The sequence below is a fragment of the Hemiscyllium ocellatum genome, chromosome 17 (genome assembly GCF_020745735.1).
Source record: "Hemiscyllium ocellatum isolate sHemOce1 chromosome 17, sHemOce1.pat.X.cur, whole genome shotgun sequence".
Lineage (NCBI taxonomy): Eukaryota > Metazoa > Chordata > Chondrichthyes > Orectolobiformes > Hemiscylliidae > Hemiscyllium > Hemiscyllium ocellatum.
Window position 1 is genome coordinate 28,048,250 of NC_083417.1, and position 12,342 is coordinate 28,060,591.

General features: G+C 40.4%; 1 protein-coding gene across 3 annotated transcripts in view; it reads left to right on the top strand.

Annotated features, from left to right (window-relative positions):
- Positions 1–12,342, top strand: part of nfat5b (nuclear factor of activated T cells 5b) — a 240,308-nt gene that overhangs the window by 213,371 nt on the left and 14,595 nt on the right. For 2 of the 3 annotated variants that reach the window (XM_060838016.1, XM_060838013.1), the window contains exon 14: positions 6,011–6,279. In XM_060838016.1, the coding sequence (XP_060693999.1) occupies positions 6,011–6,279 (269 nt within the window). Of the gene's footprint in view, positions 1–6,010; positions 6,280–10,808; positions 10,872–12,342 lie in introns of those variants that run through there. The other variant, XM_060838014.1, reaches the window with a different exon arrangement.

Below are 12,342 nucleotides of genomic sequence, written 5' to 3' on the forward strand. Positions count from 1 at the left end.
TGTAAAAAAATTCCTCTGCACTCTTCTAAAGAAGAACAACTGAGTTATACAGGTGACCTGGCTAAGATATTTATCTCTTAATCAACGTAACAAATGGTGACCATCATATTGACAAGAAAGTTTGTTGTGTGCAAATTAGATGCTGTGTTTTCTACTTCAGTTCTGTGGCCACACCTCAAAAATACTTCACTAGCTGTAAAGTGTTTTGTGATGTCTAGTTGTCAAGAAAAGTACTATTTAAATGCAATATGTCTTTTTGACATAAAGGGAATCCAAAATCTTCCGTTTGCCATCTGCATTAAGGGTATGAAAAGGAGTCATGTGTATCCAATTGGAGACCAAAAAGATTTACACATCAAACACATGGATAAGGTTATTAAATGAATACATTTTGTATTCCTTATTATCTTAGAAATCAAAATCCACTTGTTAGATGGAGAAGTGAAGGTTGAAGTCATGTAATATGGTTTGTTCTCATGTAATGACTATTTGAAGGTACAATAAGAAATTATTATTGTAATGTGTTAATTTTCACCTTCTGAAGGTATTTTGGAGTAGACAGAGTTAATTGCCCTGCTTGGGGAAGAAATCGGTACCTAACTTCATACTTGTATGACAACATTCACCAAAAGGTTGAGATATTGTGCTTTTGGAAAGAGCCAAGATAAGCTTGAATGATGAATGCTAGTTTATGTATTCCCCTCCGTTAGAAAGCTCCAGGATTGAGGCCTTCTCTGGCAGGAACGAAAATACTATCTGACCCCTAATTTTCCCTGTCGTCTTTAAAAAATGTAAGAGTTTCTTTATTGTCAGTTCTCTTTTGATATTACAAGCATTAATCTGGCTGTATATTTATTCAGACCAATATTTACTGCATAATCTGAAACAATAAAAAAGTTTTGTTTGCACCGATATCATGACCCCCACAAAATAGAGATTTGGATGAATGGGCAAGGACTTATTCTTCCTATTTTACTTGAGTTTTAATCGCAACTAAACAATAAGTTAGACTGAGAACAAATCCCACAAAAGCTCACATACGACATAAAAATATTTTATCATTAGGCTGCCTGACCAGTACTGCATTTCACCAATTTGCTCTTTTTTATATATTTTCTTTTTCCAGTAGCAGTACTTGAAGTTCTCAGTCGAATATTGTAGTATATCTGGGAAGTATGGATCATTTGTGAGTGACCATGGTAAAAACTGATAATTGGTGAATAAAACAGATGTTCTGGGTCAGTGATTTTTGTTTTTGAATAAACAGGATCTTTAACATTTGTTGAACTTTTAAAGTGAATAGTCCATTTTTTTAAAAAAAAATTTGTTCGAATTCATTTTCACAACTTTGTACTCCAAGTTTAACAAACTGTAGGAATAAATGTGTGGGATAGCATAAGATAAAGTGACATTGCTAGGGGAAGAAATTTACAAAATGCAATACCAAATGATTGTCAAAACTCCCATTCTGTGCGTAAAATTACTGAAGTGATCAGGTGAATAAATGTTGGAGCGAGATACATTGTGAAACCGTACATAAACATTAAAATGAACCCATTATCTCAATGTAGATTATTTATCACTATGTATGTTGAAGTCCAAGTGCAAAGGGTTGCCTGGTGAACTTAAATTTACAATAATGTGTCATCCTGTATATAGAATAGTGTGCGTCTTTTTCATAGCTTTGCTTCCTGTGAGAAAGTTCAATTTATCCATGATCCCTTGTCACTCAACAAATAGTATTAAAGGTATATCCAAGTTTAGTGCCTGAACTATTGGGAAAGTAAACAGTCATCCAACTAGTTTGGTGATACGTTCAAATTTGACAAGGATGCAAAGTGTTTTCATTATTAATTAAAATATTTTCTTAATAAAGGTTTAAAAAAAAGACTGGATTACAGTAAAATCTTCCTTCTCAATTTTGTTAAATCAGTAATTTCTCCAAAATAAATAACTTTATTCTTAACCAGGAAGAACAAGGTAATATAAAGAATGATTTTAAAATACTTTCTTTATTTTTTGTCTTTCTATACTCTGTTCTAATAACATGATAACTTGCACAATTCTCTACAATATCTAGGAACAATCTAGCCCTTTGCCTGTATTACTCTTGGAAGTTCAAGCTCTACTAAATGAGACAAGAAGGCAAAACGTTTTGCCTTGCATTCATCAGGATTACATTTCAAGAAACTAAATTGATAAAGGGAGGAGCAGTTTATACAGCATTAGAAGCGGATGCTGGCTGGTTAGCCTGGAGATACATAAGGAACTATTTACTGTCAGTCATAGTTAGCTGACTAAATTCCGGAAGTGATTGCTGACATCAACTTTGGGTAACTACACAGGCATACCCATTGGGAACATATAGTTCTACAATAGACATCCTCACATCCACTTACGTGTTTTATCACAGGCAAATGGTTTACTGCACGTGCATCAGGAAACATGCAGAATTTGGAAATGCATTTCAGTGATAGGGAGAGGGATGCCATGCATGGAATGGGGGTGGTGGGGAATTCCTAGAGTGAAAAGGAAAGAGAAGAAGAGCCCAGGATCCAGGTATTTCGGTTTGCTGTGTTTCCTCCAGCTCTTGGGCCCTCATTGTCATCATACACCCCAACCTCCTGGTTCTCTCCAGGATCCCAATATCTCCTCGCACCCCTCTCTTCCCAATCCTCCAAATCTCTCCCTCAACTCCAGCTGCATTCCCTGAAATCTGTGTGCATGAGATTTTAACTGGCATGTAGTGTGCATAAGATTTAATGTTAGCAAACACATTCTTAAATTCTGACCAGGGAGGTAGACTCTCAATGGCCAGGGCATCACCTTGGAGAATGAGGAAGTAGCAATCTCCACAACCCTTCCCTCACGAGAAAGAAAAGTTGATATTCCTTTTGCCAGTGAGATTAAAAAAAAATCTGTGTGTGAATATGTGTAGCTTCTAGCGTGTGCCAATTAATCTCACTTAAATGCAACTGATAATCTTGGTTTTTGGTGTAATTTTCAGCATAGTCAGGGTTATTTAATAAATTCTGTCCAACAGCAGAATCAAATCTAATGTCAGAAATGCTCTATGGGCTTTGCAAGCATGTTCTAGTTGAGCACAATCAGCAGTCTGTCCAATACGGACAGTCAAAGGGTTTGACTGGTGGTTTTAGTTGCTGCTGAAGACTTCTACCTGTACATCAGTGGTAAAGCATGAGATCTATCCCATAATTCTGCTATTGGACAACATTTATTAAGTAAAGTTAAAAATCACACAACACCAGATTATAGTCATTAGGTTTATGTGGAAACACTAGCTTTTGGAGCGTTGCTCCTTCATCAGGTAACTGTGGACCAGGATCATAAGATACATTACCGTGTCATGCAACTTAATGACATATTGAACAAACCTAGATTGCTATCAGGTTTTGGTTCATTAATATGTAAATCCCAAAACTACATTTAAGTCACATTTTAGAGATAACTTAAGATTTTGTAAAAGAAATGGTGACATTCAGCTCAGACAGTGTGTTCAAGGTATGAGATTAGTGTCTTGAGTCAGACTGGTTCTATTTCCAACATAGGAAATTATAAAATATTATATGGATTGACTGCCTGCAGATTGAGCATTTTGTGCAAAATAGAATGTATCTGCAAATTTAGCTCATAGGTTTGTGTGTGTGTGTGTGTGTGTGTGTGTGTATACACACATTCGAGTGTGTCTGTTTTTGTATGTGTGCATAATAGGTTGAGTGTGTGTGTGTGTAGTGTGACATGAATCCAGGGTCCTGTTTGAGGCCATCCTCATGGGTTCCGAACTTGCTATCAGCCTCTGCTTGGCCACTCTGCGTTGTTGCATATGGAAATGGCGATTGATGTGCCGCAGTGAGAAATTATAATGAGCTCCTCAGGAGACAGACATGAGATGCATCCTATAGGATACCCTTCGTTGTCCAGTACTTCCCAGGAACGGAGAATCTGTGCTATGTTCTTCACAACCTGCAACATGTTATTGATGAAGATGAGCACCTTTCCTATGCCTCCACTTCTCGCCTTTAAACTACCGCCAAACCATAAACAGACTATTGTTCACAGCAAACTGCCCAGCCTTCAGGACAACATGGACCACAACACTGTACAGCCTGTCGCTGACAACCATTGTAAGATGTGTCGGAGTGTCGACGTGGATACCACCATTACATGTGGGGACACCACCCACCATGTATGCAGCAGGTACTCATGTGACTCTGCTAACGTCTGTTTGAAGAATGGCACGATGGTTCAGTGGTTAGCACTGCTGCCTCACAGTGGCAGGGACTCAGGTTCGAGTCCTGCCTCAGGCGACTGTCAATGTGGAGTTTGCGCAATCTCCTCCCACATTCCAGGTCAGGTGAATTGGCCATGCTAAATTGCCCATAGTGTTAGGGGTAAATGTAGGGGAAATGGATCTGAGTGGGTTACTCTTTGGAGGGTCAGTGTAGACATGTTGGGCCGAAGAGCCTGTTTCCACACAGTCGGGAATCTAATCTAATCAAATCATTCACTGCAGGCAAGGATTCCCTGAGACATGGTACATTGGGAAGACCAAGCAGATGCTACGACAATGTCTGAATGGATACTGTACAACAATCACCAGGCAGGGGTGTTCCCTCCCAGTCGGGGAACACTTCGGCAGTCAAGTACATTCGGTCTCTGATCTTTAGGTGACCATCCTCCAAGGTGGACTTCAGGAAACCCAACAACACAGAGTGGCCGAGCATAGGCTGTTAGCCAAGCTTTGAACCAATGAGGATGGCTTCAACCAGGACCTTGGGTTCATGTCACTATTTTTCTCTCTCTCTCGCGCTCTCTCTCTCACGCTCTCTCCCCTCATACACACGCATCCCCACCCCTCTCACTTTACCAAGCATGCACACACGCAACCACACACCCTATTTCACTTTGGTCAAAAAGCACGCAATCTGCAGGCAGTCAATCCCTGTAATATTGTATAAATCCCTACTTGGGAAATAGAACCAGTCTTTCTCAAGATTGGGATACAGATAAACTCTAACCTCACACATTTAATGTATTGTCTATGCTGAGATATCACCTTTATTTTTATAAAACCTTAGATTATCTTAAGAATGAGACTTTAATTTAAGTCTCAGAAAAATTTATTTTATGAACCGAAACTTGCAAACCCATTCTAAAAGATGAAAGACTTAACAGCAATCTAGATTTGTCCAATATGTTATTTCAGTTGCATGAAACAGTAATCTTTTGCAATAAATTCTGTTTTATGATCCTGTTCACAGCTACCTGCATAAGGAACAGCACTTTGAAAGCTAGTGCTTCTAAATAAACCTGTTTGTGTGTAACCTGATATTGTGGTTTTTAACTCTGTCCACCCCAGTCCAATACTGGCTGCTCCACATCTTCATTAAATAATGCAGACTATGTTCAGAATTACATGGGAAATTGTTTTGTGATTTTCAGTTGTTGCTTTCATGTTCTGGTCGTATGAGTCGTGTTCATACGCTGGACCCTTTTCTTTGGATGGGAAAAGAATACGATGATGTATTGATTTTTCGGTGGGGAACAAATTCTGGAGACGGCCAATCCTGCAACTTTCTCCATTGAAATGCCCTGACCAATCAGTTTATCTGACCAGCCTGCATTTCATCAGCTAAATAACATTAACAATTAACAGTTTCTGAAATGCCAATCATGATCTTACCAATTAGCATTCTTTTGTCATGGTGCAGACAAATATTGTACGTGCATTCATAGAATATAGAAAATGCTAGAACGAGCAAACAGATCAAGCAGCACCCAGAGTGAGGGCAACAGAGTTTATGTTTCCAGTCCAAAACATTTGAACAGAAATGGATAGAGGTTTAACAGCTTCTGAATAAGAAGAGGGGTGGGGAAAGGTAGTGGGGGGAGAGGCATAGAGAATGAAAAGAAGTATTAAGGTTCAAGTAAAGAATATAACACGACCATTTGTTACCACAGAAATATACACAAAATCTTATTTCTACAGATTGTGGACAGTTAATGAATATAACAAATGTATCCCAACCATGTCCCACTGGACCATCAACGTTATCTGATCAACTACTTGCGATGAGCCAGCCAGGACAGGCACCGTCTGAAGGACAAGCTGTTTCTACACTTCTTCCCCAGCAGCTGACTGACACAAGACAACTGTCATCAACCATTACTGCAGAAGAGAACATGGAAAAAATTGATGACATCCTCGTAACTTTACAGAACCAAGGAAGCAACATCAGCCGATCTTTTAATCCATAGGTAGGATGATTTTGGTACTGTACAAAAGCATTTTTCTACCACTAATTAATAAACAATATTAATGCCAGATTTAGGCTGAGGTCTTAACTTTCAATAGAAATCATGTGAATGCAAACTATAGAATTCCTCAGATCATGCTGTTCTGATCATGACTATACCATGCAAAAATTTGGGACCCAAAATATATACACAGGATAAATCCCTACTGCAATTTTTATGATTTATATGTGACCAGTGGTATCAGATGCCACTAACCCACTCCATTCTTCAACTCTACATTTGTGAAACTTTAATTTGGGTCCCATGGGGAATGTGGTTGTATAGGGTTAGGCTGCATTGCCCCTGTTGTTACCTTTTAATTTGTCAAACAAAAGACCAACCTTTAAAAAAGGTTAACCCTCATTAAGTCTGGGCCTCCACTGAGTCAACTAGCCTCTCCAAAAAGTCTCTTCCAGAGTCAGAAATTTGAGCTCCTGGTGTAAAAGTCCCTAGCTTGTCTGCATCCTTACCCTTCATTTAACTTTGAACAGACCAATAGAACTTTTGTCCCTTCTAGGTAGCCTGGAAATAGACAAGAATTCACATGTCTGCATTTTTGCATGCTGTCGCTCTTACTCACTGTCACATGCTTTCTCTCTTGCATGATCTCTTGGTTCAAGTTTTGCAATTTCCTTCCTATAGCAGGGAGACCAGAATTCCAAAAACAGCCTAACTAATTTTCTGTAGAGCTGCAACATGACCGCTCAATCCTATATTCCATGCACTAGCCAATAAAGGCAAGCATACCAAACACCACCTCCACTATCCTATCTAACTGCATCTTCATTTTCAAGGAACTGTGAACCTGCACTCCAAAGTATCTTTATTCCGCAACATTCCCCAGGACCTTACCATTAAGTATGTAAGTCCTGCCTTGACTTGCCTTTCTAAATGCAACACCTCACATTTATCTAAATTAAACTCCATCTGTCACTCCTTGGTCATCTGATCAAGATCCCATTGTACTCTAAGGTAACCTTCGCTGTCTACTACACCTCCAGTTTTGGTGTCGTCTGCAAGCTTATGTTGACATCCAAACCATTTATATAAATGACAAAAAGCAGCAGATCCAGCACCAATCCTTGCGGCACACAACTGGTCACTTACCTCCACTCTGAAAAGCAACCCTCCACCACCACCATCCTCTGTCTTCTACCTTCATGCCCGTTCTATATCCAAATGGTTGGTTCTCCCTGTATTCGATGTGATCAAACCTTGCTAACCAGTCTACCCTAAGGAATCTTGTTGAATGCCTTACTGAAGTCCATATAGATTGTGTTCACACCCTGCCTCATCAATTCATTTTGTTACTTCTTCAAAAAAACTCCAGTTATTGAGACACTATTTTCCACATACAAAGCCATGTTAACTATCCCTAACTAGTCCTTGCCTTTCCAAATACACGTAAATCCTGTCCCTCAGGACTCCCTCCAATAACTTGCTGACCACCGATGTCAGGCATACCAGTCTATCGTTCCCTGACTTTTCTTATCACCTTTCTTAAATAGTGGCACTACATTAGCCAACCTCCAGTCTTCCTCATCCCAACTGGGTGGGTGTCGATGATATAAACATCTCAGCAACAGGCCTAGGAATCACTTCCCTAGCCTCCCACAGAGTTTTCGGGTACATTTGATCAGGTCCTGGGGTGGAATTTCTATTCATTTTTTGTGACTGCTTTAGCGTTATTAAAGCACTTCACTGCCAGTCGGTGATGAGCCTGAAGATTGGGACAAATTCAGAATCTAATAATGGAGGAGTAAAAATGTAATAGAGAATTAAACAATGAGCACAGACTAGTAAGAAATATAAACTGCCAAGAACTACTTTAAATATATAAACAGAAAGAGAGAAGTCAAAAGTAAATAGGCTCCTTAGAAAATGGATCTTTGGAAACAGTTATGGGGAATAAGGAAATAGCACAGAGTTAAATAGGTATTTATTTTGTGTCAGTCTTTACAGTGGAAGATACTTAGAACATCCCATTAATACTGAAGAATAAAGGGGTGGGTGGGAGAGAGGATGTTGAATTAAGCACTTTCAACAACACTTGAGAAATAGTATCAGACAAATTAATGGAACTAAAGGCAGATAAGTCCCCTGGTCATGATATTCTGCATACTAGGATCCTAAAGGTCGGTACAGAGATAGTGGGTGCATTTGGTAGTAATTTTCCAAAAATCCTTGGATTCCACAGAAGTACAGGAGAATTGGAAAGCTGCCAATATGACACCATATTCATAAAGGAAGAGAGGCAAAAAGTAAATAACTGTAGGCTAAATAGCCTAATATCTATTGTTGAAAAGTACTACAATCAATTATTAAAGAAGTAATAACAGACATACAATATGTGCTGGTTTTCGCTCGCTCTCGCTCTCGCTCTCTCGCTCTCTCTCGCTCTCTCCTTTCTGGTTGAGACTACCTCGAAAAACTCTCATAAATTAGGCAGCCACCACTTCCCTTTCATGAAGCCACAATTCTGCTTTATTAGTTTATTTTCTAAATGTTCTGCTATTACTTCCTCCTTGATTCCACTACTTTTCTGTGATTGATATTCATGAATTTGTACACCTCTGTTAAATTTACTTTCAATTTTCTCTCTAAGAAGAACAAACCAAGCTTTTCTGATCTCTGTTAACTGAATTCTCTCATTTGTGGAATTATTTCCATAAATTGGTTTTGCACTCTTTAGTTGAGGCCCAAACAGTATTTTATTCATTTCCCCTGAGCATCTATCTTGTCAAGCCCCCACAAAGTGTTTTGTTTATCTAATACCAGTGAGTATTGGCTGATTTATCAACATTCCTCATAAGAAACACTTCTCCCCAAGAAACAGCCTGGTGAATCTTTGCTGAATTGCTATTAATGCAAGTATACCCCACTTTAAAAAGACCAAACAGCGCACAGTACTTCAGGCCTAGTGTCACTGATGCTTCATATTGTGGAAGCAAGACTTCCTTACTTTTTATACTCCATTCTCCATGCAACAAAGACCAACATTTCTTTTGTTATTTTGATTACACTTATCACCTGTGATTAATAACAAAAACACTCTCAAATTCCTTTGTTCCATAGCATTCAGCACATCGTGTTTTTCTACATTATACCAAACCGTTGCCCGCTTATTACCACCAAGGTGGCGTGCTGTAGGTGGACCCACAATTCCATTAGGGAGAAAGTTCCAGGATTTTGACCTAGTGACAGTGGAAGAATGGTGATATTTTTCCAAGTCAGAATGGTGAGTGGTTTGGAGGAGAACTTGCAGTTGGTGGTGTTCCCAGCAGTCTGCTGCCCTTGACCTTCTGTGTGGAAGTGATTGTGTAGAAAGGTATTGTCTAATGATCTTGTTTGAACTTTTGCAGTGCATCTTGTAGATAGTACACACTGCTGCTACTAAGCATCAGTGTATGCAGTGGAGGGAGTGGATGTTGTTCAAGCTGGCTCCTTTGTCCTGGATGGTGTCTGACTTCTTCTGTGTTGTTGGAGCTGTGCTCATTCCAGACAAGTAGGGAGTATTCTATCACAATCCTTAATTGTGCCTTCTAGATAGTGGACAGGCTTTGGGGAGTTAGGAAGTGAGTTATTTGCTGTGATCAGCCTAACTACAGACCTCCTTATATAGTCACTGTATTTATATGGCAAGTCCAGTTGAGTTTCTGGTCCATGGTAACCCTCATAGTGAGGGATTCAGTGATGGTAATGCCATTGAACATCAAGGAGTGGCAATTAAATTAGATTACTTAGTGTGGAAACAGGCCCTTCAGCCCAACAAGTCCACACCGACCCTCCGAAGAGCAACCCACCCAGACCCATTCCCCTACATTTACTCCTTCACCTGACTCTATGGGCAATTTAGCATAGCCAATTCACCTAACCTGCACATCTTTGGACTGTGGGAGGAAACCGGAGCACCCGGAGGAAACCCACGCAGACACTGGGAGAATGTGCAAACTCCACACACACAGTTGCCCAAGGCGGGAATTGGACCCGTGTCTTTGGCGCTGAGAGGCAGCAGTGCTAACCACTGTGCCACCCGGATTGCCTGTTACTGGAGATGATCATTGCCTGGTGTTTGTGTGGCATGAGGATTACATGCCACATTTCATTCCAACTCTGGATATTTTCTGGCTCTTGTTGCATTTGGCCATGGACTGCTTCAGTACCCAAGGAGTCTCAAATGGTGCTGAACATCCCTTTTATGACCTTTCAATGGAGGGAATGTCATTGATGAAGTAGTTGAAGGTGATTAGACTGAGGACACTACCCTGATGATGATCTGCTGAGATGCCCTGAAACTGAGATGATTGACCTCCAACAAAAGGAAACCTCTTACTATATACTCCAACCAGTGAAGAGACTGATTCCCATCGCTTCCACCTAATGTAGGACTCCTTGATGCCACAGTCTGTCAAATAACCCCTTGATGTCAAAGGCTGTCACTCTCAGCTCCTCTCTGGAATTCATCTCTTTTGTCATTGTTTGATCCACAGATGTAATGAGGTCATGAGGAGCTGCTTGCAAGGCCATTTCAGAGGGCAGGTTACCGTGTGTCTGGAATCACTGCAGGCTCAACCAGCTGAGGATGGAAGATTTTCTTCCTTGAAGAACAATCAGCAATGGTCATCATTAAATTCTAAATTACAGTTTTTTATTGAATTAAAATTACACCATCTGCTGTGGCAGGATTCAAACCCAGTTCCCAGAACATCAACTGAATTTCTGGGTTATTAGTCTTATGATAAAAACCACTAGGCCACTCCCTCCCAGATAGAAAGTCGCCATACTCTTAGTGGGCCATAGGGCTCCTCTCTCATTACAGTGAGATGACTAGTGGTGGTTTGATCTGAGGATCACCAAGCCACAGGAGAAGGCAGAGGTTGAGAAGGAAAATTCATCATACTAATCTTAGCCAGTACAGGAATTGAACTTGCATGTTGGCATCACTTTGGATTACAAACCAAATGTCCAGTCAACTATGCTCATCAACTTTCAAATCTATCTTTGTATCACAAGCAAATTTGGTTACATTATAGTCATAGCCATTGGTCACGATACACATCAATGTCAATAGGATGAGATTTTAAAAGTTGAATGTAGCGAGTTAGATAGTAAGTTTAAAAAATCAGACTTCTAAGGTAGTGATCTAGGGTTTGTTACCCATGCCATCTGCTCGTCAATGTGGAAATAGCAGAATATATCAAAGGAATATGTGGCTGCAGAAATGGTGCGAGGGGAAGAGTTTCAAGTTCCTGGTATTTTGGGACCAGTTCTTCAGGAAGTTGGACCGATACAAGCTGGATGGTTTGTACCCGAATGGACCAAGGGAGACTATTTGCTAGAGCATTTGGGAGGAGTTTACCCTGAAATGGTAGGGAGTGTGGGAACTATGTAGGGAATCAGAAGAGAGGAAAACAAGCTAAATCAAAAACAGAATGTGAAGTAAGAATGGTGATGAGTAGAGACTTCTAGAGCAAGAATCGAACAGAGCCGTAGTGCAAAAATAATGCAAATGAGTCTAAGAAAGTGCAAAACAAGCTTTCCATCCTGTGACTTAAGGTATGGCATGTTCAGACTAAAGTGAATGAATTAATCGTGCAAATAGCTATAAAAGGAATGATATAGTTGGGATTACAGAATTATGGCTGCAGGGTGATCAGGGATACCAGTTGAATATCCAGAAGGCAAGTCTATGTCCTTAGGGCGGCACGGTGGCAGTGGTTAGCACTGCCGCCTCTCAGCGCCTGAGACCTTGGTTCAATTCCTGACTCAGGCGACAGACTGTGTGGAGTTTGCACGTTCTCCCCGTGTCTGCGTGGGTTTCCTCCGGGTGCTCCGGTTTCCTCCCACAGTCCAAAGATGTGCGGGTCAGGTGAATTGGCCATGCTAAATTGCCCGTAGTGTTAGGTAAGGGGTAAATGTAGGGTTATGGGTGGGTTGTGCTTCGGCGGGTCGGTTTGGACTTGTTGGGCCCAAGGGCCTGTTTCCACGCTGTAAGTAATCTAATCAAAGGGTTCAGTTGTTAGG